The sequence below is a fragment of the Coffea arabica genome, chromosome 6e (assembly GCF_036785885.1).
Source record: "Coffea arabica cultivar ET-39 chromosome 6e, Coffea Arabica ET-39 HiFi, whole genome shotgun sequence".
NCBI classification, from domain to species: Eukaryota; Viridiplantae; Streptophyta; class Magnoliopsida; order Gentianales; family Rubiaceae; genus Coffea; species Coffea arabica.
Window position 1 is genome coordinate 1,158,294 of NC_092321.1, and position 26,329 is coordinate 1,184,622.

A 26,329-nucleotide genomic window follows, 5' to 3' on the forward strand; every position below is an offset into this window, starting at 1 on the left:
TATAACTTACGAGTAAATCTTTCTTACACTAACAGTGTATATACTATCATCGTTAGGTTTAATGATATGTGTGCAAAAATTGAATTTTAAATTCACAATTTGCATAGTTATCATTCATCCAATGCTGATAGTGTATACACTGTCAGTGTAGGAAATATTAATCCATAACTTATTTATGGTTTGAGTTAAAATGTCACCATTGTTTTTTTCATTAAAACTAACGGTTAATAATAAAAAATCAAAGCTAAACTAATAAATTGATAAATTTATCCTTTCATTACTTCTTTTTTTCTCCAAACATAAAAAAGAAGAAATTAAAAATAAATAAGAACTATAAAATACCATTAACTATTTGATTTAAAAACCTATAATGATATTTGTAGTCAAAATTTTTTTTGATATATTTTATTTTATATTTTCCTTCCATCTTTTTTTGTTTCTTATTTATTTATTTTTGTTTTCCTTCCATCTCTTTTGTATTTGGAGAATATTAAGATTTTGTAGCCTAAAGCATTGGTTTTCAAAATCATCCTTTCTCTTCCCAAAAAAATGAGAGAGAAAGAAAAGGAAAAAAGAAAAAAATAGTGAAAGGGTGAATTTGTCAATTTATTATTTTGCCTTTAATTTTTTACTATTAACCATTAGTTTTAATGGAAAAAACTAACGGTGACACTTTAACCCAAATCATGAATGAGTTATATGTAAGTTTTTAAACCATAAGAGATTATGTGGTGAAGCACCAAACCACGTGAAAGAAAAAGATAATTTACCCTTTTTTTTTAAGTGATAGATTTTCAACTGATGACCGTCTACTACAATCTCTTCTACCTTACTACTCAATCCAACTTAACCCTTCCCTTAAACAAAAAAAAAAAAAAAAAATTGCCAACTAATGGAGCAATATTTAGCAATTGTTGTATTAATAAGAACAAACTGCGTAGCATATAACGTTCTAATGTAACTGCACAGGGCTTATTGGATGATATTAGTCGTTAGTCGCTTACTGGTGCTTTAATCTCATTCTTAAGACTTGTTATAAGAACGACATTTTGGATTCAATATACCTATTCTTTCTCTTTACTTTTTAAATTTCACAACTTTCTAGCTAAATTAAAATTTTTGATAGACTCTCACATCAATTTGATTTTTTTATTAGTCTAATCCCTTTTTTTGAGAGATATTATTGCATCTTGAGATTGAGAAGACTACATGGTACGTGTAGAGGAGAGCAGTTCATTATAAGACTGTCAATCGGACTATTTGAGTCAAATTTTATTAAACACATGCTTTGCTCACAGAGCTAGTAAGACATTTAGGTTTCGAGTCATGAGTTTTAAGTTAATATATGTGAACCTCATGCTTGGGTTACAACATTAACACATTTGGGTTTTGAACCTAATTTAGGCTCCGTCCAAACTCATTTATTACTTCTTAATTTCCTTAATATAATTACTAAACCATTAAGTAGTAAAATTAATTTGAAATCTACAGCATTAAAACAACACACAAACCAGTAAAAAGTTCATTAAAAGTACATAAATCAATAGTTTTTCAACTATAATTATATCTAATTCTTTTAAAATACATGAAAAATAATAATAATATATGAATAGAATACTAATAATTTATTTAATGAATCTAATTCTTTTTCTACTAATTACAAAAAGTCTAATTATACATTACATATTTAAAAATAATACATTTATAGTCATATATACTAGGGTGCACATGCGCACGCGCGCGCGCGCGCACACATATATATATAATAACAGGCCGAACTTTAATTGGACTGCGCCTATAAAGACATAACTTGGCTCACATTTTAATCGAGCTTCAAATCAAGGCCCAAAAACCTTGCTCGACCCAGAAGTATAATATGGTCAAGTATTTTTTTTTTTCAGCCGAATTTGAGCTATTCATGGTCCTAGTTAGTCCACTAGCCCCTCTATAAAATATAATAATGAAAACATGAAAAACCAACTAACATCAATTATGCTCTGCTTGTAAAGTGTGATTTTCGTTGAAAATCTTCTCTTCTTATTTTTTTTTTTATTTTTCTGGAAAATTATTGATTAGGTATGGCATCACACGGATTAGGGGCCTCACGAGTTTCAGTTCAAACTAGTTTCTTCTTGAGTTGTAAATAAGCAGAGTATAACGTAAATGAATCTAGACTCTAGAGGGAGTATAAACAAGTAGAATTGTAATGTTGAAAAAAAAAAATCACCATATTTTTAACTGATTCGAATGGAAACTTGTAAGCCCGTGATCCGCCATCACACACAATTCGAATATTGTTTGGTTTTTTCACTTCTCTAACCAGTGGCCGGAGTTGAATTACGGATCCTAATAATCGGATTTCAAGGTTAAACAGCTCCATATCTTGATTCCGTTGGTATAAGCCTGGGAAAATATCTTGTTTCCGAAGTTTTCCATGCCTGAATTGGTGCACCCATTTGTGTGGGCTTCGTCCTTCTTCTGGACCTTCTCCACCCAAAAAGGCAATAAAAAAAAAGGAAAAAGCCCACCAGTGTTAGCCTATTACAGGTATTACCCATTATTATTTATTACGTAGTTGGCAGAAAAGGAAAAAAAAAAAAAAAAGGCCAAAGCAGAGGTTGGACGGCATTAGAAAAAAAAAAAAAAAAAATCAATAGTCTCACGCTGGCGCATAAAACAGATCAGAATTAGATTATTCATTTCCCAATAATTTTCCAGTCCTATTTCGTTTCCTTTTCCCTCCCTCTCCCTTCCCCTTCCCCTCGCACTGTTCCCCTCTTCTTCTTCTCTTCTCCCTGGAACTTGTCGTTTTACCTTATCCATAACGGAGGAAAACCCTTTTAATTTTCCTCTGTTTTAAGTGAGCAATATGAAAAAAAGCCAGGTCTCCTTGAGCTGCCGAGAAATTCCAGCTCTCAAATCATCAAATGTCCCCATCAGTTCTTCAATCGTCGAACCAGAATTTTACCTACTGCAAACCAACCGCTCTAGTCATGCTGGTACCAGCACGAGGCTTCGTGGCAATGTCTCTAATTTTGCATCACTATCGATGGAGGAAAAGAAAGAGGAGAGAGAATTCTATCCGACGTCGAATCAGTTACTGAAGCGTCCCTTGGCCTTGCTGGCCTTGGTTCCTAAAGACGCCGCGCTTTTCGCTGCCGGGGCTATTGCTGGCGCCGCTGCCAAGACCGTTACGGCGCCACTCGACCGCATTAAGCTCCTTATGCAGGTGCATATGTTTCTGTTGCTTCATTTCCCTCTCTTATTCTCTTCCGCCCCTAGTTTTCTGGTTCAGAATATTTGTTCGGTTGATTGGATTACAATGGTCAATTTAGTCTGTTTGTCATGCAACCTTCTATCTGTTATGTGGGTAATTTCTAATCGTAATAATGTCAATGACACCAATTACGGGTATAATGTTTCAAATTTGGTGATAGACATGTAATTTTCTTTTTTTCTTTTTTTTTTGTTTCGTGAGATGCACCTGTATGCTTTCTGTGTTAAGTAGATACTACTGTGTTCTTCTAATAACACAATTCTTTTTTTTTCCCATGGTTTTGGGCTTCGGATTTTCTTAACTAATCTTTTTCAGGAATTGGGTTTATCTGTGAAATAAGTTGGATACTGTTGAAGGGGGGGGGGGATGTATATTTCTTTGTTTCTTTATTTGAAATTATCGATGTAGCTATTAGTATAAAAGCGAACTTCTACTCCTCTATTAAAAGGAATAGTGTATTCGACTGAACGCCTTCTCACAAGTAATAAGAATGTTCACCAGTTATTTCTTCCTCTGTGGCATTTGCTTGCAGACTCACGGAGTGAGAGTTGGGCAAGAAGGTGTTAGAAAGGGTATTGGATTTATTGAGGTAAGTATTTCTACTATGCCTGGTGACTTGTGCACCTCATTGCTTTTTATGTTTCTTCATTTCTTTTGTTTTTGTGTTGGGAGAACAGAGGGGATGGGGAGCAGTATTTCATGGTCGTTGTTTAAGATACCACCTTTTGCAGATTACGTAATTAAATATTGCATCACCCATTGAGTAACTTATGGTGTGAATTATATGATTGATCATCTTTTTGTTTTCAGTGAAGATGGAGTTAACTATATGTTTCCCACCTAATGAATGCTTGTGAATTTGGCAACATACCAAGACTACATTAGATGTGATTTCCCCTTTTATATTTTCTTCATTGGATTTGTTTTCTGTTTCCTTTTCCCTGTCTATCTACAATAGCAGGTTTTTGCTCCCTTTTCTCCCAGAATCTTCAACAGAATTAGAATTGTGGCTGTAGAAATATAGCAGCCCTTGACATATGGAAGTTTAGTGATGGAATTATTTGGGATGATATGAAGATCAGTATAGTAATTGACTGCAATTTTATGTTCTTGTTAGTTACTTTTCTCAGCACTCACCAGAACCTTTGATGTTCTTTACATGTTACATTTTGGGGTTATTCATCTTAAGCCTTTGTGACTTCTTGTTTGAGATATTTAGTTTATATTGTACAGAATATTTCTGTCTTTGTCTTGTATATTGAAGTACTTATCTGTAGGCAATAACATTGATTGGAAAGGAAGAAGGGATCAAAGGGTACTGGAAAGGCAACCTTCCTCAGGTACTCTTTCCTTCTTTGGAATTGGTGAATTTTGGGGGCTGAAAGACCAGTAGCATTGCATTCCCTCCCCAGTCATTTTGAACTTGGGAAAGAGTGTTAATTCGACCTTTATTGAATCCACGTCTAGGTGATACGGATTATACCTTACAGTGCAGTGCAGCTGTTTGCTTATGAAACCTACAAGGTAATAAAGAAAAAGAAATATTCACCCAACTTTTTTATGAAATGAAAGGAAATCTTAGCATTCTATGATACGGCATACATTTTTGGAATTATTGTGATTTTGATGTTTGATTTTTTAGAAACTATTTAGTGGAAAGGATGGGACGCTTTCTGTTATTGGAAGACTAGCAGCAGGTGCTTGTGCTGGCATGACATCAACTTTTGTAAGTCATATATTAGCTTGGTACTGTCTGTAATTTTGTGTTCAGAAAAATATCCTTCTGGTTATATTTGATGTCAAGTGGTGTAATGCGCTTGTGTGTAAGTAGGGTATTTCCCTAAGTTAGAATGCCTTGTAAAAATTATAATGTAATGGAAAGTTGCTTTGCAAATGAAAATGTTTTTACTTAAATACACAGATAATTAATCTTACAACTGAAAAGCTCTAGCTGGGTACCAGCATTAAGTGATGTTTCTTTTTTGGATATTTCTGTGGTGTTTTTGGTCAGTCGTCTCATTAGTTTCTTAGCTACTATTACTCTCTCTTAACCTCTCAATACATTTCTTCTTATCAAAAAGATTAGAGAATGATATTAAATACTGGCTTGTGTTTTGTGAAATTGACAGCTATCTTAATGGATTTTGTAGGTGTTCTATTCGGCTGTTACTGTTTATCTTACATTTTAGATTTTTGGTTCTTGACCAGGTTACATATCCGTTAGATGTCCTTAGGCTGAGACTAGCTGTTGAACCAGGGTATAAAACTATGACACAGGTAAACTGATTTACTTCCGCCTCATTATAGTGGTAGACAGACTTGCAGTTATGATTTATGATTTTGTTCGTTCATTTCAGGTTGCCTTCAATATGTTGAAAGAGGAAGGAGTTGCATCATTTTATAGTGGTCTAGGACCTTCCCTTATTGGAATAGCACCTTATATTGCAGTAAACTTTTGTGTGTTTGACTTGTGAGCTTTCTCTTTGGAAATTTTGCTTTCTGATTGTTTGTCAATGGAGGAAGGGGAAGTATATGTATCTTGAATCTAAAATGTTGTGAATGTCAGGGTGAAGAAAGCTCTTCCCGAAGAGTATCAGAAAAGAACTGAAACATCCCTAATAACCGGTCTAATATCAGCCACTGTTGCTACTGTCATGTGTTATCCCCTGGACACTGTCAGAAGACAACTGCAAATGAGAGGCACACCTTACAAGACAGTTTTGGATGCCTTTCCAGGTAAATAGACAATCAGAAACCGTGCTAAAAAATTGTGGGATTTGATCTCATACAGTGTCTGCCAACCATTTCCCCATGTTGATGTGATTCAAGAGAAAGATGTTACATTTTCATCAAATTTAACCCGAAAAGTCCTTCAAATGCTTATTTATGAAAATGTACCTAGATTTCGTGATCCATGCACTGCAGATTTGCTGGTGAAGAAACTTCTTAAAAACTACTTGACTAAAGTTTGAAGATCATTGCAATGTGTGGAGCATCGGAAACAAATCTAGCAAGCTTGTCTAGTTTAGGGGGACAAATGCCCAATTAAGTGAACACATGCAGAATGGGTTATAGCACATTTTACCCTGAACTCTACTTGTCTTTGGTGATATTCCTGTAAAACTTGTTATACTTTTGTTATTAGTTTTGTAGTTATGGGAGGGCCACAAGCCCGTTTCTGAAAATCTGACTCTGGATAGGTGCTTTGTCTTTACGATTCTCTTAACTACATACAACATTTTTGCCAATTACCTTCCATGAGTGAGCCTTCTTGGAGGACTTTCCAAGTCTTGATTTGTTATTTTAGTCTGGGAAATGGACAAATTGGGCCTTTTGTAGCTGTAAAATTCTCAACGCATCAGTTAAGTTTAACCATCATCTAACCCATGCTTGACCTTTGTCTATGTTCAGGTTCATTTTCACTTTGGTGATAATATGATAATATTGCAACAATCTCTTGAATTGAGTTACCTTCTATTATGAAATCCTGTTTCTATCTTGTTTGAAACTTTAACTGCTTGAAGTCAGCAAGTGTATGATTATTAGACTTTGACTCCGCTTCTTATATATAAATACAAATCAGGTATTCTGGAACGTGATGGGCTAGTTGGATTGTATAGGGGTTTTGTGCCCAATGCATTGAAAACACTACCTAATAGCAGGTTCATGTCTCTTAACTTCTTGTAGCTATCTTGTTCATTGGTTTGTTGAAAATGAATCTGACAATACCAGTGAAAGTATTGCTACTATAACTTCTTGAGGTAATCTCTAATTTATTCTTGGCTAACCTGCCTTGAGTTTTTCGTTCATTGGCTGCGAAGAAATGAGTGGTATTCATCAATTTTGGCCAATATTGGAAGTCAATTAGGACTATTTTCCCTTTTTAGCGAGTAATTATTATCATGGCACTTGATTGACTACTTCTCTGTGATTTTCCTGTTGCAGCATACGGCTTACCACCTTTGACACTGTTAAGCGTTTAATTGTAGCGAGTGAAAAAGAGCTTCAAAAGATTATACTGGAGAATCGCAACAAAGAAGGACAGAGTTCTAGTGAGGGCACAGTTAGATAATTTGTTAGCCAAGATTGATATTGATCTTCCCAATTATTTGCACTCTTACAAGTACTTGCAGCAGGATAAACACGTCTCTGCTGGTATCTGAGAGGGCTTGGCTGTCAGGAACTTTTACTTTGTCATCCTGCAGCACCAATTTTTGTAACAAGACAACTTTCACTTATTAAAAGTTGTCTAGTTGGCTTGTAATTTAATTCTTGTTATACTATAGAATCTTGAAAGCTTGTTTTCAGTTTCGTTCAATTGTGGCAGTATGATGTGCATGCCTATGAGGATTCGCTAGCTAATGAATCGTGAACTGGTGACCATTACTAAGCTGTTCTCCGCCCCTGAACTGGAATGCCATGATTGCTATTAGAAGAGAAAGAAAATATTGGTTTTGGGGTAAAAATTTTTGAGTAGACTTGCGTACGAGGCCAAGGGCTTGTTATGCAAGTAGGAGTAGTTATTATTTTCAAACTTTCTCAACGATATTACCGCAAGTCAATAATTAATGTTGTTTGATGATCCACATTTTGAAATTGCTCAGCGCAATTCATAATTTCATATACGGCCTTACAGTTACAGGTATTGAATATTCATATTTCATCGTCATTGTTTGTTGGTTGATTTTTCCGGTAGAAAAAATTGGGAAGGTACGACAAAACGAACTCCAACGGTAGACGGATAATTATCCTCGGTTCAGTAAGTAGCGTATTAGCATACCCACCTTTACATTTTGTTTCTTGGTGCTATAATGAATAATCCTGTTATCGTACGCGTGGGCATCTGGCGGTTTTTCGTTTTACATCTTTTTTGTTTTTGGAGCAAAAGGTTGGGGGCAGATTTTGAAGACCAATAATGTCATCTCGGTCCCTGCATCTATCCTTGCCGAAAGTTAGGTCTGAATCGTGGCAGCGTTCCTTTCCCCTACGTCCCCGAGTTAAACTGCATCCCAATCTTCAGATCCTCTGCACTTCCCCGCATTCAGATATCCGTGGAGGCCGACCAGATGAGGACCAAGAATCTGAGCCTCCCAGGTTGTCGTTTCTCTCAAAATTCACTATTTCTGCTTATTATTATTATTATTGTTATTATCTTTTTCTTTTCTTTTTTTCTTTTTTTGGTATTTTGAAGTTATATGCAACAGGAGGAAGGATAGAAGAGGCCAGAGAAATGTGATTCTGGTTGAAAGATACGGGAACGGGACTTCCAAGAGGTACTCGTTTTGCTCATAATTTTTCTAGTATTAGTGGTAGATGGGTTCCTTACTTCAGTAATTCCCCATAACATAACCAATTAGACGTGTATTTAAACCAACATGCAACTTGAATCACTAAACAAATAAAGGGAACTTCAATCAGTCTTCTAAGCTGCCAATATGCCACGCTTGATTTCCAGTTATGAGTTTGTGGTTTACTGTTCCTTTAATTGAGATAATGTGTTTCGGGTGGAATATACTAAGTCCTTGCATATTGAACACTGTGATGGTGTTTCTTCCGATTCTGGTTTGCCACGAGTCAACAGGTACATTTTAGACGATGACTCAGGAATTAGGACATTTATTGAGGAACAAGTCTCTCAGAGTACTGGATCCCATGGTTCACAAACCTCTGACATGGAATTACCTTGGCTTCCCCAGATTGTCAAAGATTTTTGGCTTCCTACTGGGTTTCCCGGTAATATATGTTATACTTCAATACCCTTGAACCATTTTCTGAGCAGTTGCCTACTTGTTGTGCCCTCTAAACCTCCAAGAAACTGCATGTTGCTGCTCTTTCTGTAAGAGCATCTAATGTAAGCAGTTGGGGAATGTATTCAAGCTCTCATAAATTTTTTTCCCCTCTCTTTGCAATCTCAATGCATCTGTAAGTATTGCCTAATTTTGAACAATTTCTCCACACTTGATGCAGGATCAGTTTCAGATGACTATTTAGCCTACATGTTGCTACAGTTCCCTACCAATGTCACTGGGTGGATCTGTCACACGTTTGTCACTTCAAGTCTCCTAAAGGCACGTCAATCTAACTCTGGCCATTAATTCTATCTGGGTATGTGTGCTAAATACCAAGAAACTTGGCCAAATGATTTTCTGTGTCCCATTTTCTAAGATTCTTGTTATTATATTAGTATCTGATTATTCACAAAGCTTTTCAGTCATTGCCCGTACAACATTACTGTACTTGACCTGACTCTTTCAATGTTCAGCTTTCTTAAAAAATGGGACGGTACTTTAAGATTTTGATTGTTTTCTCATCTTTCCTTCTGATGATAATAACTTACAACGGGAATTTTCTTTATATAGGAATTGCCAAAAACATGCAGTTCGACCACCCAGAACTCAATATTTTGCATCGTTCTTGTTCACATCAGTTGCTTGTGTGGATATGCACGTAGTTCAGTTCAATCATGATAGATATGGTCGTAATACTATTAAGCTTGCATATACGCTGTTGGAACTTATATGGGAATTGCCAAAAACATACAGTTCAGCCACCCAGAACTCAAGAATTTGCATTGTTCTTGTTCACATGAGTTGCTTGTGTGGATATGCACGTAGTTCAGTTCAATCATAATAGTTATGGTTGTAATACTATTAAGCTTGCATGTAGGCTGTTGGAGTGGGTTCCTTCTCAGGAACTACTGCAGCTGCTTCTGCTGCTGCCATCAGGTACAGAATCCTTTACATTTGGCTTGCCCACCCAATATGTTATTGACATGATAAATAGAGTTATTTGACTATTTGATAATACATTGGTTTTTCACATTTGAACCTGCAGATGGGTATCAAAGGATGGCATTGGTGCTGTAGGGCGCTTATTTGTTGGTCAGGCTGCATGAAGTCAGGTTTATTCAAAAAAGGCAATTATAATGTTTGTAAACTTGATGATAGCATATTTTCCAGGTGGTAGGTTTGGTAGTCTTTTTGATGATGACCCTAAACAGTGGCGCATGTATGCAGACTTCATTGGAAGTGCAGGAAGGTAAGCTTGACATCCTTCACTTTTATACATTATTTTTATCATATTATATTCTTTCAGTGAATAGGTTCAGTTAATTTATCTACTTATGCAGTTTATTTAATTTATCTGCTTATGCAGTATATTTGATCTCACAACTGAATTATATCCTGCTTACTTCTTGCCACTGGCTTCACTTGGAAATCTAGCTAAGGTATTTAACATATCGCAATTCTCTTTACCACTTCTCACCTATTCTAAACTTATTTGAAGGACAACAATTCGATACTTTACTAGGTTGTAGGAGGAAATGATATTTACCATGCATCCAGTCAAGCTGTAATACAATTTTGTTTTGTTGTAAAGTCTTATCCTTGTAGCATATATGATGTCAAATGAACTGTTGGCTGGCATTTGAACTGAGGTAATTATTTTGACAGGCTGTTGCCAGGGGACTTAAAGATCCTTCTTTCAGGGTGATACAAAATCACTTTGCAATCGCAGGAAATCTTGGTGAGATCGCAGCCAAGGTATATTGCTGTTTATGTTGTCAAATTCAGTCTAGGTTTGAATGCATTAAGTTTTCCCCATGTTATTATGGTTGATATGCCATCCTTGTGTTGAAAGGTAGCACTTACTTTCATGAGAGTGTGAAGGTTAGAACAGACTCTGGAAGTTATGGTTATATGTTGTGGATTTAAGAATGAAGGTAGAGATAGGGGTGTATCCAGAATCTTTCTACAGCTGATAGGGAAAATACTGTCATCTAGTTGCAACTGACTAATGACACAGTGTTTAAGCACCAATTAAAGAGAAAATTGAATGTGGCACTGTGTCTTGTATCAACTGACTTCATGCATGTTGAATTTTTTCCTTCAATGACTTCTGTTTATATTTTAGGGAGAGATTTGCTTTAGGACTGAGTGAATGGGTTTATGTACTTTCTGTCTTCTTTGTTATAGTGCATGTTAGGTAACTTACAACCTTTTCTAGAATATGATTCTGTCTTTGTAAGGATTCCTGAAATTTGTACTACCATATGCTAGGAGGAAGTATGGGAAGTGGCTGCGGAGCTGCTCGGTCTTGCTATTGGTATACTTGCCCTGGTACGTGAGAAGATTTATCTTGGAATGTGCCCTTTGATGTATCACACATGATTACTTACTGAAGTTATGGCTAGAATAAAATATCATATTGCAGGATACACCGGGCTTTTCATCGTCATATTCCTCATTGACTTTAACATGGCTGAGTGTGCGGGTTCTGCATCTTTGGTTACGCTATCAGTCTCTCTCGGTCCTGCAATTCAATACAGTAAGATATTAGGCATTGACTCCTCCTACTGGAAAACAGGTGCTATCTGTCATCAATTTTAGTAACTAATTTATTATGATAGGATGCTCTTGTGGAACTTACAACTATCAAGAGGCTGACTTTTTCGTTGCTTGTATTTGTTGACAGATAAACCTTAAACGTGCTTGTATACTAGTAAACTCACATGTTGTGCACTCTACCATTCCAGGTTTGCCTCTTTCCTATGGGCTTAATCCAAATTAACATTTGTTTTTTTTTTTCTAGGTGCTTATTTATTTTGCTTGAATTAGGATTTCGTGAATGCAATAGGATGGAGAATATCTTAGTGTGGCAAAAGTTCTCAAAACCACGTCTCCAATTTGGTGCGTCTTTGGAAGAGTTGGTTGGCGGTGAGAGATGCAGCTCCATGGTATTGTATCAGCTTTCTTATTGTTCCATTTTATGGCTTTTCTAATGCATATATTTTGAGGGATCTGAACTTGCAATACTTCTTGTGTGCGCCTTGATATGATGATTAGAATTTAAAAATCCTGCAAGCTCCCATGGATGTTCCTGGTAAAAGAAGTTTCTAAGCCTCTAGGTTCTTCTCACCAATAGGAACCGGTTAATACACTATAAGTCAAGAACAAGTTCTTAGGATCCATAGATTAAACCAGGTATGCACTGGATCTTAAATGTGAGTAATAACGACAAGCAACAACATGGTTATCTATTTGCCTAAATGAGGTATCCATGAGCAACAACATGGCTAAACTGGTCCTAATTTCTTTGCACAGGTGAGATTTCTTCTTAAATTGTACGCAAAGGAGAAACACATTCTTGTGGTGAACCAAATGCAGTTAAGAGAATTAGAAGTCTTCATTACCTTCAAGGTATGAATCGCTGTGTTATTCATAATCTTGAACAAAATAATAAGCCTTTCAGGCTTTATGACTTGCTGGCCTGCAGGAGGGAGCAACAAGTTTATCAGTGCTGCGGAGTGTGTGGCAGGCCTACTGGCTTTATCAGAATTGGGGCTGGTCAAATAATGTGCAAGACCAAGTGGAACAAAGCTTAAGTAAGCTGGAGGAAAGGTTTGATGATTTTATGGAACAACTGGAGAGCTCGGGATGGGATCCGAGCCAATTAAACTTGAAGGTCCCTAAAGAAATATCTATCGAGGAACCTGCTGCTGTCTAATAATATGGTTAGCTTCGTTAAAGTAGGGAAGGCTTTCCCCTGAGCAGAGGAGATGCTCTACTATCCATTAATATTCTCGGTTATTTCTCCAACGTATATTTGGCTTTTCCTAATTGACAGCAAAAGTATGCATATTTATTTTGGGAACGACAGTGACGCGTGAGAGGCTGAATGGTAATTCCTTGAGAAGTTCAAGGACTGGCGAGAGGAGGAGACTAGGGATGGCAACGGGGCGGGGGGCGGGAGAGGGGTCCCCCGCCCCAACCCCGCCGCCCCCCGCCCCAACCCCGCCCCGTTGCCTATTAGTTCCCCCCGTCCCCCGCCCCGTCCCCCGCCTCCTGCTCCCCCCGCCCCGCCCCGCCCCCGCCCCGCCTTGCTCCGCTTCCCCCGCGGGGTTAAAAAAATTTTATTATATAATTTTATTATAATTATATTTTAATAAATAATCAAGTACTAAAATATCAACACATCACCAAATTATTATTCATTGTAATTTTACAATTGAAACTCATAAAAACAATTAAACAGAAGTTATTTGAATACAATCCAATATGATAAAATAAATATAATTAAAATAATCAAGTTTTCACTTTTAGTACAAATGCAATCACTAATTCATTATTGTGTTTGTGTTTTTTTTTGAGAAAAAAGTGTTATTCTATTAAGTGTAATTAGAAATTTAGTATAAATGTATTAGTAAATTTAGTATAACTAATTAATAAAATTTATTAGTAGACATGTATAATTATTCATATAATTGATAATATCAATTATATTACATAAACTAATATACATTATATAATACATCTAACTAATAATATCATTATCATAAGTTTATAACTAATTAACTTACATATTATATATAATTATACATATATTTATATATATATTTTTTTCATTTTTTTTTATTTTTTTTATTTTTTTTATTTTTTGCGGGTGGCGGGGCGGGGGATGGGGCGGGGGTATACTCCCCCACCCCCCGCCCCGTTTCTAAGCGGGGGGAAAAAATTCCCCCCCGCCCCCGCCCCACCCCCCGCCCCCATTGCCATCCCTAGAGGAGACAAACGCAAGAAATGAGGGAAAACAAAATAAAAAGGAAAGTAGGTCAGGAATAGAATGCACAAGAGAATTAAAATATGTCACATTACTTCTATTCTAAACTTATTTGAAAAATCTTAAAAATTTCCCAAAATATTTTAAATTTGTCAACATGTCATTACTTTGAGTTGAAGAGTTATTTGAAAAATACCTCATTAAAATTTTAAATCTTAAAAATATTTCAAAAACATCGTTAAAAACAACTACAGTGAAAGTTGTTTATGTATATTGTTATAGTAAAATAGTTTAAAAACACCCTAAAAAACAGCTAATTCAAGTGGAGTCGTTAATGTAAGTAATGCAAAAATTCTGTTTGGATAGAACATTATTATTTATAAAAAAAAAATGCATTTAGATAGAGTTTTATGTACAAAAGAAATTTTAATTGTATATTTGTATCATATATATATATTTATGGTGTTTTTTTTGGAATTTCCGTAACAAGACCTTTTTGAAACATCTGTTCTCCCTCCAATATCTGTTGGGGGAAGCCCTAATCAGTACAGCAGTAGTAATAGTAGGAGTCCACGACACGGGCACACACTGGAGAGTTTCGAGTGAAGAGTAATGTGGTCACTCCAACAACTTCAGCAGCTGAATCTTTGCCTCTCACGCCTCCAAAACCCCCGTTAAGCTCCTCTCCCACGGGACTCCTCACTCTGCACCTCCGAAGCTGCTCCGCCGCCCTTATATGCCTCTGTAGGAAATGCTACCGCTACCGAAGCTGCTCTGCCGCCCACTGCTTCCCTCCCTCAGGGACTCCTCAGAGAGTTGATGCCCAACCTCTTGGCGGTCATCATGGACGGGAACCGGAGATGGGCCAGGATGGGAGGGTTGCCCGTCTGCTTGGGTCACGAAGCGGGTGTTCGGGCACTCAGAGGGCTTGTGGAGCTCTGCTGCAAATGGGGGATTAAGGTTCATACCGCTTTCGCCTTCTCAGCCGATAATTGGTTTTGACCCCAAGTCAGTTAGTCACTTCATCAATTACTTCTTCGCGTTAACTTTGATTCTCTCTCTCTCTCTCTCTCTTTGGTGTAATAACTTTGGTTTCTGTATCTGGCTATACATAATTAAATTTCTTTGATTGTCTTTTCTTGGTTTGAGCATGGTGAAGGCGGAGGTTGATTTCTTGATGGGCTTGTTTGAGAAGGGATTGAAAGATGACTTGAAAGTTCTTCTGAGGTAGCACCAAATTCTGACTGAGAGCTCATTATTAGTCGAAAACGGTAGTACTAGTATTAAACTACTACAGTAAAGTTTTCAAAGTTGCGCAAGAAATAAAACAAGAATCAGGTAGGTCTTAAGAAATCCAATATTTTTGTGTAGTTCTTGGCTATCTATCAGATAATACAAGTGGTACCCAAGTACCAAAAGCACTATGCCACCTATGCTGCTGCTCCCAACTGAGGCCTAGAAGGCATAGTATCATCGGTATTGGCCCTAGTAGGTTTCTGACTGGTGGCCAAGTTTTTCTCTGAAATTTTTTTACCAATTCTTTCTATTAGACGGCTGAGTGATATTTTATGTCTTTTTTTTTTCCAGTGTTTTAGTAGTTACTCTTATGCTTGTTCCTCATAATGAATATCAAATTGTCATTTGCCGTTCAGTTTGAAGGAAAAGGCACAGTAAGACATCGCCTTTTTTTTTTTTTTTGGTGGCAGAGAGGATATTCGAAATTCTGTGATTGGAGATACTTCTAAGCTTCCAAGGAATTTAGATGAATCCATAGCACATGTGGAGAAAACCACAATGAATAATCCAAGACTACATGTTGTTGTGGCGGTAAATTATAGTGGAAAGCATGATGTAGTGCAAGCTTGTAGGAGGATATCTCAAAAGGTAAAGGATGGTCTGATTGTACCTGAAGATATTGATGAGGTTCTAGTCGAGCAAGACTTAGAAATGTGCAGAGTTTCCTTGCCCTGATCTACTTATACGAACTAGTGGTGAGCTTAGGATTAGTAATTTCTTGCTGTGGCAGTTGGCCTATACTGAACTTTTTTTTGCAGAATCATATTGGCCTGATTTTGGAGAAGTAGAGTTTATTGAAGCTCTATCTTCTTTTCAACAAAGACAGGGGCGATATGGTGGACAGATTATCTAACTTCGAAGATGTTTTCTAGATTTTGTTGGATTATTCAGGATTCTGCTTGCATTCAGGAGCAAGTGTAGGCTGATGGGCAGAGTGAGCTATAAAACCCCCAGCCTGTGCTGCAGTTCCTCCACAGAGTGATACCTTTCAAGATTAAAAAACATCTGCAGATTCTGTCTGCTAACCAATTATTTGCTTTCAAGGCATCAGAAACCTCAACGAAACAGTTGTTATGTCTTCTGGGTTTTGGTAGTGGGAAGGAGAGAGCAGTGGTGTTCTCGAGGATACTCATTACACATAACTCCGGTAATGGTAGCCACAGTGCATATTTGCTGCCCACGCTCCTCAAGGTTCACTCTTGTGTGTCCCAGATGGTAGAAGATCTTTGAACTTCTCCTGTGCCTGCTATCATATTTAAAGTTGTTGACATTATCAGATGGTGTGTCCCCAACCTGATTGCAAACTTTGGACAACGGGCATTGGAACATTTGTTGGTTTAAGTTGACAAGATCTTATATTACTAAACAGCCGTCTGATTACCAGAAGAGATATAAATATTACACATCCTACCTTGGATTAAAGAGGAAGGCAATTAAGATCAGGAAAGCTTACAAGGTTGTGCGCTAGTTGGAAAAGCTTATGTACCACGAGTGCAATTTGACGGATGTTGGATTATCAAATCTACTTGCAAGAGTGCAAAGCTGGTTTGAGCCAATTATGTACGTTCGTTATGTCTTTGAAGTATTTGCAATTCTATTTTATATGTACTGCAGAAAGTGTTCAGGTATTTCTGCTGAACATATAATCAGCCATAGCGTGTAAAGATGTGGTGGATGATCTTGTCTTTTGAGGTAATCAGGATTATCTGTGTCTGGAGATTAATTTATTTGCAGCTCCATTAACCTGTTTCCTCATCCTTTCCCATTCTTATTGCTATGCTAAAGTGTTTCTTGGTTTTGGGGTCAAGGACAGAAAAAGGGGAAAAATAAGACCGGGAAAAAAATCATAGCTAGTTTAACTGCTGATACATTGAGTTTGTTTGGACAAAGATAATTTGGATGATTTATTTGAGATATTTACTGTAGTACTTTTTGTGATGTGATGTGTGTGAGATAAAAAGGTGATTGAGAAGATAAAAAGGTGATTGGGATTTGTGAGGCAAAATTTTTTTTTCCAAATTCTCTCTATCCAAACAAACTCATTATCTCCTTGGTATGTGTGACAGGTTTTCATTAAGGATATTAAGGAGTGAGGCAGCGAGGACAATCAGTTTTAATGCGAAACTCCAGCTGTTTTTTAAGGACAACTCTGGAGAATCGGGATGGTTTGTTGTACCATTCAGAAGATAAATAAGATAATCATCGTTCCTCAAGATATCTATCCATGCTGTCATAAAAAGAGGTTGCTTCTAAGAAGTTTTGGAATCTGTAATCCGATAGTTTGCCTACGTTCCTAGTCTCATCCTCAGACATCAGTCTTAAACCGACAATGCTGCTGAAGGTTTATAGTCACACATTTTTAATGGTCCCTGAACTTGGGAACGTTTGGACTTCTTCCAGGAAACAAGTGCCACGTGTTTTATTCATTTTTAATAGAAACAAATCTTTTTATATCTTGAATTGGTGAACTAAATAGCAGATTAATATGTTAGCTGATCAATAATCAAACTTGTAGAATGAGCTGCATGGATTAGTATCTTGTTGAAGGTAGTTCGTGGTTGGAGGAACACTAGCGTGAAGATGAAGTATGTGTTTCGGTGGAATCATTACCATCCACCTCCCCTCCCTCGTATTAATAGTAGTATATATTAATAGATACTCCCTCTGTCCCATTTCGATAGTTCTAATTTTTTTTTCATACAGTTTAATAAAAAAGCAGTTAACTTTATTGGAAAAATAAATTTAGATTACTATTTTTCTAAAATACCCTTACATTAAATAAAGTTGCCTTTTCATATATCAATATGTTTTAGAAAATCTAAATGCATTAAATGGGATAGGTTGTATTCAATACTAACAATCTATATTAAATAAGGTAGTTTATAGTAATAACAACTTACATTAAATAATGGGTATTTTAGAAAAATTAAAAGATAATTACATTATTCAATTGGAAAGTGAACTATAATTTGGAACAGAAGGAAAAAAAAAAAAACAGAACTATTAAAGTGGAACGAAGGGAGTATCAAATTACAGTCAATCGTGCCAAAGTGGCAAATTTGAAGAGGCCTGATATTACCGTCGTGCATGGATTTTTTTTTTTCTTTTTTTGGTTTTATTTGATCCCGATAAAGAGTAATAATTCCTTTGTGATGAAATACGATTAATGTCTGTGTTTTGCAAGCAAAGGGTTGGTTCGCTTGTCACTCTACACACATATGGTCTACTGTTGATGTCTCATTTGTCGTGGTTAGATTTTGACGTTTTGCAAGCCCGGCCCGCCCAGCCCTGATGTTATATTATTGAGTTGCGCCTTCAAACAACGTTGCCTCCCCTCTTGGTCTTTGTGTATTTACTTGCTATTAATAGTAGCAATTGAGTACGCAAGACGTTTTGGCGTTTTTAATGATGGGTCATGGCAAACCAATCCCCGGGCCCTGGAGCAGTTATTTAATGTTTAGATGGATGGATTTGGAATGGACTTTGTCCTTGAGAAATTGGACCTATCCAATTTGTTTGCCTGTTATTTATTTTTATTTTTTGCCAATTACGCAGAGAGCTGGAGGCAAGGGAAAAGGAACTCCGGCAATTTGTTTTTCCTTTCCCGTTATTATTAATGAGAAAAGAAAACTTGTAATTAAACTTTGACACGGTCAATTGGATTTGAATACCATCTATCAAGGGACCGGGGTCCAGAACCATAGTGTAAGTTGGGTGTGGTTGGTGTTCTGGCTTCATCTCCGGCAAATGTTCCACTGACTAGCAACTGGAGTGGGCGCCATTATTGGTTTCATGAGTCGGGATTTTGTAAGCTCAAATTCGACTCAAAAAATAAATGAAACTTTTAGGGTTCGAGCCTAGATTAGAAGGCTCAAACTTGGCTTATCATATAATATGAGTTTTGGACTCAACTCATATTGGATTCGGTTCAAACTCATATAATTAACTTCATAATTATGTAAAATATATTAATATTTATAAATTATTATAGATTTGAATATAAGTTATTAATATGTTATAGTATGTATAATTATATATTTTGTATATATCATTTAATATGCAATTATACATATAATTATACATATGAATGGATCAATTCTTAATCAGATTTGAGTCCAATGAGACGCAAACTCAATTCATATTTAATTCAAATCTATTATTTAGTCTCAAACTCTGCCCAATCCTATCAAATATAAGACTCATCGAGCTGTTTTATGGACCGGACGAAACAGACTCGAGTTAAGCTCTAGATGGCATTAGTTTCTTACGAAAGGCCAAGGCAAAGGCTAGAAACAAAACTACGCACAGGGGAGTGAGCTCTTCGTTAGCCTAATGGTCATTGATTTAAAGCAACACGACGTTATCCACCACGAGATGCTATTTGCCATTGTTTTAAGAATACCGTATGTACAGAGTACATACGGTATATATGAGCAAGGGATGGCCGCGTTTGACGCGATCATTGTCCATTAATGTTGGTTAAAATTTATTCTTGAAAAATAGAGGCTTGTTTAGCACTCTTTTTCCTTCATTTTTACTGGATGAGTTTTTTTTTTTTAAACAATATATAATGTGCAAGAACTCTCAAAAAAACACACCGAGTTTTTAAATTCATATTTCAAAACATCCAACACACACCCAATCGCTCTTTTACCTAACCATCATCCCTAACCATTTCTACTTATACCATCGTCACACCCACCTCAGCCCAATACCATCGCCAGCACTAGTTACCCTTTCTTCCCTCTCTTTCTATATGTCCCCTCTCTTCATCCCTTCCTCATTCTCTTCTCTTCCTACCTTTCTTCCCCCTTCTCTCGCCACCGTCTCCCTCCTCCTCCTCCTCATCAACCACAACCCTCAACCCATCTTTCCTATCGGATCTAGACCAGATTCGATAGGGGACAGAGGTCGAGAGTCACGAGAGATGGGTGAGAACAAGGGGGAGTAGTGGGGGGAAAATGAGAGGAGGAAGGAGAAGGGAAAATAGGAATGAGTAGGAGATGGAAGCAGAGAAAGAGAAAAAAGAAAAAAAAAAAAAAATGCCAGTGGTGACAGTAGTGTGTGGTTGGAGAAGTAGCGAGGAAGAAGAAATGAAAAACAAAATGGAAAAAAGAAAAGAAGAGGAATAAATTTAAATTTTTTATTTTTTTAAATCTTCAAATACGGAAATTTTTTTTCACAAGTTCGACAACAAATTATTGTACAAGCATCTAAAAAACTCAGCATCCAAACTATTATAATTGGTGGTAGTACTGCGGTAGATGCAAAAGAATTGGTGGTAGCCAGTTGAAAATCTGCATACAAGTTTTCTTTGCTTTAACAGGAAAAAAAAGAAGAGGTCCACTTCACGCAATTTGAAACGCATGCATGCATCATTGAGTCCATGAATTGGGTGGGAAAGGGACTAAGAAATTTGTATCTCGTGGTTAGTTTCAAGTGTTCAACTGCATTGGGGTGGGTGACCTCTCCTGCGGTTACAGGCTATGAGAGTGTGGGGGTGGGATGTGGATTTTGGATCGCCGCTCATACATTAACCGCAACAGTGGGAAGGAGGAATGAAATAATCAAAGCGTAGATTCAAGAAACAGAAGCGTGCGGCGCAAGCCAAATCGAACCCATGCATCACAAGTCACGACGACGTCCCGAGTATCATACCAGTGAAAGGTGCTTACCACTTTCACTTTCACTGGTCATTTTTTTTTTTTTTAAAATATAAGTGGAAGGGCAAAAACTCTTGGATATTTCACTTATAGTTACTCATCTAAATCCACCTCTGAATTAACTTACTAGTTGTTTCGCTAGTAACTAACAGTTCTGGTTATGTTTGGATAGATAATTTTTTTAAAAAAAAATTTTCGCTAGCATTATAAATATATTTTTCAATTTATTTTTTTATATTTTCAATCATTTTTTATTTCACATACATCATATCACAAAAAATATTACAGTAATTATTTCAAATAATACTCTATCCAAACAAACACAGTATTTTCTCGAACATTTTTTTCCCCATTTGCATAAAAGCGTGCGGATACTAGCAAATACAGCCAGTTGTCGGATTATTTGGCCAATTTCCTTTCGGGTTGTCCAACCCATTTCCACAAGAATAGGATACGGCCAGCCAAATCATCATTTAGGGTCGGTCCCACTGGTAATCTTTCTTCAAGTTTCCAGGATTTCTTTACTCCAAACCCCCCAAAAAAAAAAAAAAAGTCCAATTACTAGAGGCAAGATTAGCTACTACTCCGCTGCGTAAATTCGACGACGTCGACGTGACGCCGCTCTCTCTCCAACTCTGTTCCCTTAGTTCTCTCATCTCTCTGCTCCCTCCAAATCCAGGCTTCTCCAGACAGACACTACGTGACTACATCCTAAGCGGTTCTCTCTCTACCCCTCTCTCTCTCTCTCTCTCTCTCTCTTTTTTGGGTTATTATTTACGATAGATTATTCATTCATTCATTCTTTGCTGAGCAGGAGGGTTGTTGTAATGAATCATTGTTCCTTATCTTCACAGTAGTACTATTATTTAGTGGACGATTATTAATTTATTTTGTACAGTAATATCCGACTTTGGGCTTGCGGAGGATCAGAGAAAGGTTTTCAGGGACATTGGTGTTGGAGTTGGATGGGAATTGAGGAAATTAGGAGGAGGAAGAGGTGCTGGAGAAAAAAGAAGTGATGATGAGGAAGTCTTTTAAGGATTCTCTCAAAGCCCTTGAAGCTGACATCCAACATGCCAATACCTTGTATGTAAGCTGTACCCTCAACCGACAATTCCCCGAAACACTTCTGCCTGCTTTGCTTTCACCCCTTCTTCTCCCTGTTTTTCTGTGCTTTTTTAGATTGTCTAATTTCCTAAACCATGGAACCGTTTTTGCTACTCTCTCTTTTTTTTTTTCTTCCTTTTACCAGAAAAGAAATATTTAAGGTTACAATTTGTTTAGCTCCTGATTCAAACCAACTCCTGATTTCACCACAAAATAGTAGTATGTATTTTTATTTTTGTGTTGTCTGCCGTAGCTCGAAGCAGGGTTTGGGGTTTGAATGGGTTACCCTTATTCCATTACTGCTAACTTATTATTCTATCAGTTAACCCACCTCATCGTCTTTCCTGAAAATTCTTACTGGTACTAAGTAGTTCTTTATGATAAAACCTGATGGTTCAATTACCTTTCGTTTTTCCTTTTATGTTTCCTACTCTCTTTTTTTTTTTACATTATTTGGGGAATGGATTTCCCGTGTTATTGTGCTCGTGCTCTTTTTTCCATCTGTGTTTTTATCCTCCTTGATTGATTCCATTCCATTTTATTGCTGTCTGCCCTGTCTGATGAATTTTGAGCCACAAACATATTTTGATAATCCCAGTTGGCAAAAATTCTTTCTTCCTATTTTTCTGGATTCAAAAGTTCCTGTAGAATCTGAGTAATCAAGAGTTAATTGAACGGTTGAGGCATTAAAGACTTCCAACAAATTAGCCCCGTTTTCACATCCTCCCTCATTTATCTCCTTAAAGTCATTGTCCTTTCTGCTGATTATTGGTCCATTTTCTAAATTTAGTCAATAAAGATTAGGATCAGAAACAAGGTGCAATATAGAAAAGACCTTTTTACCTTACATATATCAAGGAATGGAAAAATTGCTACGTTTTCCGTGAGCACATTTTCCAATCACCTTTTTACCTTACATATATCAAATCGCCACAATAATTTTTCTACAGAAAATCTAGAAAAATGCAATCCAAACACAACAGTAATATTTGATTTTTTCTCTGGAACACAGGGCTTCTGATTATCCTAGAGAATATGATGGAGCTTGCCTCCAGATGAGACTATCATATAGTCCTTGTGCCCACATTTTTCTCTTTCTCGTCCAGTGGACGGATTGTCACCTTGCTGGAATTCTTGGCTTTCTCAGGATCCTTATTTATAAGGTCATTTCCTATCTTCTTGATCTCGTTCCTGCTGCTACACTGTTGCTCTTGTTTCTTTCCTTCCTCTGTTAATGATAGTCGATAAGATGATTTTGCAATTGCAGGCATACGAAGATGGTAGGACATCCATGTCCGTTCATGAAAGGAAAGCTACTATAAAGGAATTTTATGGTGAGCCAATCTTTGGGTTCTTTTCTTTTCTTTTAAAAAAAAAAAGTCTTGCTGAGGCTTCTATATTGTAGTTCTTGGTGAGGAAAAATTTTGGTCGTTTTCACAATGCGAGTTCTGACAAGGACTGAAATTGGACCAGGTGTGATATTCCCCTCCTTGTTGCAACTTCAAAGGGGAATCACTGAAGTTGAAGAAAGAAAACAGAGAGAAATCTGTGCCAAGAAGTACACTAGAAGTTATGAAATGGGCAAAGGTAAGTTGTCTGAAATCGAAATTGAGAGAGAAGAAGAATGTGGAATTTGCATGGAGATGAAATCTAAGGTTGTTCTCCCCAGCTGCAACCACTCTCTCTGCTTGAAGTGTTATAGGGACTGGTAATTATTCCGCTTTTGGTTTTACTATGAATTTGGACATTTCTTTTACCTTTTATGATCTTTTTGCTGTTGTATTCCTTTGCGAATAGGATGGCCATTGAGCACCAGTGTCTAGATATCTCAATGTGATGCAGCCATGCAGCATGTAATTACAGAAGCCTAATTAGTCCCATGCCCTTCATTTTGATTCTTGTGATATATTGAGCTTTAGTTCTGTAGATCACTTAAAACCAGCCAAGGGCTACATTGCAATCGCTCGCTCCTGGTGTGGCATCTCTATCTAGTCGTATGGTACCCGCTCGAGTTACAATATAGTAAATCTGATCTCAGGCTCAGTTAAAAATCCTCAAGTCTGAATTTGTAGCATTTCCGGGTAATCTTTGGTCCTAGTGCGTCTGCTGATTTCTGCAAGGCAAGAGCTTCAAACAGATTAGAAAAGGAATGGAATTTTTAAAAATCCTCGTCCTGTTGTTATCAGTGAAAGAACTAAAGTTTAATAAATTATTGGATGCAGATGACCAGTTTGATTTGTTTCTATGACCTCAGGGTATTGTGTCTGTTACCCTTCATTCTCCCCGTGTTTCCGAACTGATATTTGAGCTGTGCCTTATTTCTGTCTATCTGTTTTAGATGGAAACCTCTACTAAAGTCAAACAAGGTAATGTTTCTTAATGCTGGGTTATTATTTGTTTGACTTAGGCGTGCAAGGTCTCAATCATGCCCTTTCTGTCGGGATAGTCTCAAAAGAGTAAATTCTGGAGACCTTTGGATTTACAGTAGCAGTTGTGAAATTATAGAGTTGTCAGCAATTGCAAAGGAAAACTTGAAGAGACTTTTCATGTACATTGAGAAACTACCTCTGCTAGTTCCAGATGCAGTGCTGGTCTCTTATGATCCTCAATTCAGATGAAAGAATTCTTGGGGTACAGTTATAGTGTTCATTAAATTGAAATTGTTGTACATATGTACATATGCTTTTGTGTAGTTGTTTATATAAACAAGTTTTAGAACTATAAACAGACGTTTGGCAATTGTGAGCTAGCATTAGAGGTGATGTCTGCACTGTATTTATCACACATTCAAGATGCAAACATGAAATTCATTCTTTTAGTTTCTTTTGTGTTGCTGCAGTAGCTATCATTTTGAATTTGAATTGTAATGATAAAATCGACTGACTCCAAAAGATATTATTATTGTGCCAAGACAGAAATAGAGATGTTGAGAAATACATTGGCTGCATATTGCTGGGAACTCGAAGATTTTCCCGAGGTCGGCGTAAATATGTGGAAGCGGTTTTCCACTTTTCCTATGCTGCTTGTTATGAGATCCGAGGCATTCTAAGGAAAAGGTCTCAGCGCAATTGCATTCTAGCCCTTCTTCGTCTTCTCTTACTTGTACTTGGGGCTTTGGGTCCTGTCGATTTTACGTCGATTACCTGCTAGTGCTTGAGTTGGGGATTATGCACCCACCCATTAGGCCACTAGTATAACATGTAATGTTCGTACACAATTTTGGGTTTATTGAAGTTGCTACCTAAAAGAAAGAAGTTGCTAAAGTAACATCCAAGGAGCAAAAGGTTGGTCTTGATTGAAGATATAGAACACCTTATGCCTTGTATTAGGTCGACGATCATGATCAGCAGCTTGATACAGATGACGAGTCGAGTTGGTCATTTTTCCAGAAGCGCTGCAGTTCGCAACTTGAATTGATGACTTTCCTGTAAGATTACCAAGTCTTCTTTTCCTGTCTATGAGTTCAAGTCTGTCGAGTCTGGCGTCCCGCGTCCGTCCATCTGTCAAGGGTGTCCTATATATAGTTCTAGGAGGATGGAAGTAATGACTCGCAAGGCCAAGCCAGTGTTTCTTTTGGAGCAGCCCTGCTGTGGAGCTTTTTGATTTTTTTTTTTCCCCTTACATTTTTCGTTTGGAATATAAAATTAAAATCACCCTGCAAGCAACCTCTTTTAGTAAAAAGAATATTTCAAAGTCGGTATTCGCATACCATTTGCACCGCATGCCATGTACTAATGGCAATCAACTGCGGTCATTATTTCTCTAATACTTTTAGATATAGAATTGTGAGTAATTGGTACCATCTAGATTTGCCATGTACTGCATATGGTGAATCTGATATTTCAATCGTATCCGGTTCCTCTCAAGTTTTATTTCTAGTTGCGTCCCTGAAGATCATGTTTGACGTGAAGGCGCATTGAGGAATGCCTTATCACAATATGTCTCTATACCTACGAACTTGAAATATTTTCACTTGATACTTCCATCAATAGCTTTTCGAGCGTACGAGGCCTTGTTCTCAAAGTAATTTTATCTTTTGATTCTTAAACGTTTTTTTATTTATCTTCAGCTATTTTCGGCATTGTAATTGTACATTTTTTGAAGTTTTACATATTGCTTTTGGATTCTCATTATGGGCTACTTGTACCCTCAGAATTGTAAAATAACTATGAAATACTTCTAAAGTCCATTCTTGTAGCATAGGAGGACAATTTGATCGCTAATTAGTTTTTTTTTTTAGCTTTTTTTTAGTGCAAGCGGAAGGACTCGAATCCGAGACCTCTTGCTTACACTCCCTCCCCCTACCACCCAACCCAACCCTCCCCTGATCGCTAATTAGTTAAATCAGCTTTCCAAAACGACGTCGATCATTAATTAGTCAAACTCAACTTTCAAAACTTTTTTTTTCCTAGAACATGGACGCATC

General features: G+C 37.0%; 3 protein-coding genes and 1 pseudogene across 10 annotated transcripts; all 4 read left to right on the forward strand.

The window, feature by feature from the left end:
- The first annotated feature begins 2,697 nt into the window (after positions 1-2,697).
- LOC113694930 (probable envelope ADP,ATP carrier protein, chloroplastic) lies at positions 2,698-7,595 on the forward strand. Of its 3 annotated transcripts, none has more exons than XR_011816640.1 (10): positions 2,698-3,229; positions 3,810-3,866; positions 4,555-4,617; positions 4,745-4,801; positions 4,920-5,003; positions 5,486-5,554; positions 5,635-5,747; positions 5,844-6,013; positions 6,861-7,038; positions 7,223-7,595. XR_011816640.1 is itself a non-coding variant. In XM_027213851.2 (10 exons), exons 1-10 carry the CDS (start codon positions 2,870-2,872, stop codon positions 7,347-7,349), a joined length of 1,179 nt encoding a protein of 392 aa, XP_027069652.1. In that variant the 5' UTR covers positions 2,698-2,869; the 3' UTR covers positions 7,350-7,595. The 3 variants fall into 3 exon arrangements, 2 of the variants coding, with proteins under 2 accessions (XP_027069652.1, XP_071910331.1); XM_027213851.2 differs by having other exon boundaries at positions 6,861-6,939; XM_072054230.1 differs by lacking the exon at positions 6,861-7,038.
- A 308-nt stretch (positions 7,596-7,903) lies between these two features.
- LOC113694929 (protein root UVB sensitive 5) lies at positions 7,904-12,936 on the forward strand. Of its 2 annotated transcripts, XM_027213848.2 has the most exons (16): positions 7,904-8,036; positions 8,166-8,371; positions 8,482-8,550; positions 8,859-9,010; positions 9,245-9,345; positions 9,944-10,002; positions 10,112-10,158; positions 10,237-10,315; positions 10,433-10,505; positions 10,732-10,821; positions 11,338-11,397; positions 11,492-11,605; positions 11,753-11,813; positions 11,896-12,014; positions 12,382-12,477; positions 12,554-12,936. In XM_027213848.2, the coding sequence occupies exons 2-16, from the start codon at positions 8,193-8,195 to the stop codon at positions 12,782-12,784; spliced, it is 1,530 nt and encodes a 509-aa protein (XP_027069649.1). In that variant the 5' UTR covers positions 7,904-8,036; positions 8,166-8,192; the 3' UTR covers positions 12,785-12,936. The 2 variants fall into 2 exon arrangements, with proteins under 2 accessions (XP_027069649.1, XP_027069650.1); XM_027213849.2 differs by lacking the exon at positions 7,904-8,036 and having other exon boundaries at positions 8,048-8,371.
- On the forward strand, positions 12,837-17,669 carry LOC113694931 (cis-prenyltransferase 4, chloroplastic-like; annotated as a pseudogene).
- Positions 17,670-21,334: 3,665 nt separating this feature from the next.
- LOC113697367 (E3 ubiquitin-protein ligase AIRP2-like) lies at positions 21,335-25,186 on the forward strand. 5 transcript variants are annotated; one of them, XM_027216957.2, is made up of 7 exons: positions 21,341-21,514; positions 21,695-21,882; positions 22,916-23,066; positions 23,171-23,237; positions 23,377-23,611; positions 24,311-24,534; positions 24,815-25,186. In XM_027216957.2, the coding sequence occupies exons 2-6, from the start codon at positions 21,815-21,817 to the stop codon at positions 24,519-24,521; spliced, it is 732 nt and encodes a 243-aa protein (XP_027072758.1). In that variant the 5' UTR covers positions 21,341-21,514; positions 21,695-21,814; the 3' UTR covers positions 24,522-24,534; positions 24,815-25,186. The 5 variants fall into 5 exon arrangements, with proteins under 5 accessions (XP_071910333.1, XP_071910334.1, XP_027072758.1 ...); XM_072054231.1 differs by having other exon boundaries at positions 21,342-21,514; positions 24,819-25,186; XM_072054232.1 differs by lacking the exon at positions 24,815-25,186 and having other exon boundaries at positions 21,335-21,514; positions 21,611-21,882; positions 24,311-24,721.
- Positions 25,187-26,329: the final 1,143 nt, after the last annotated feature.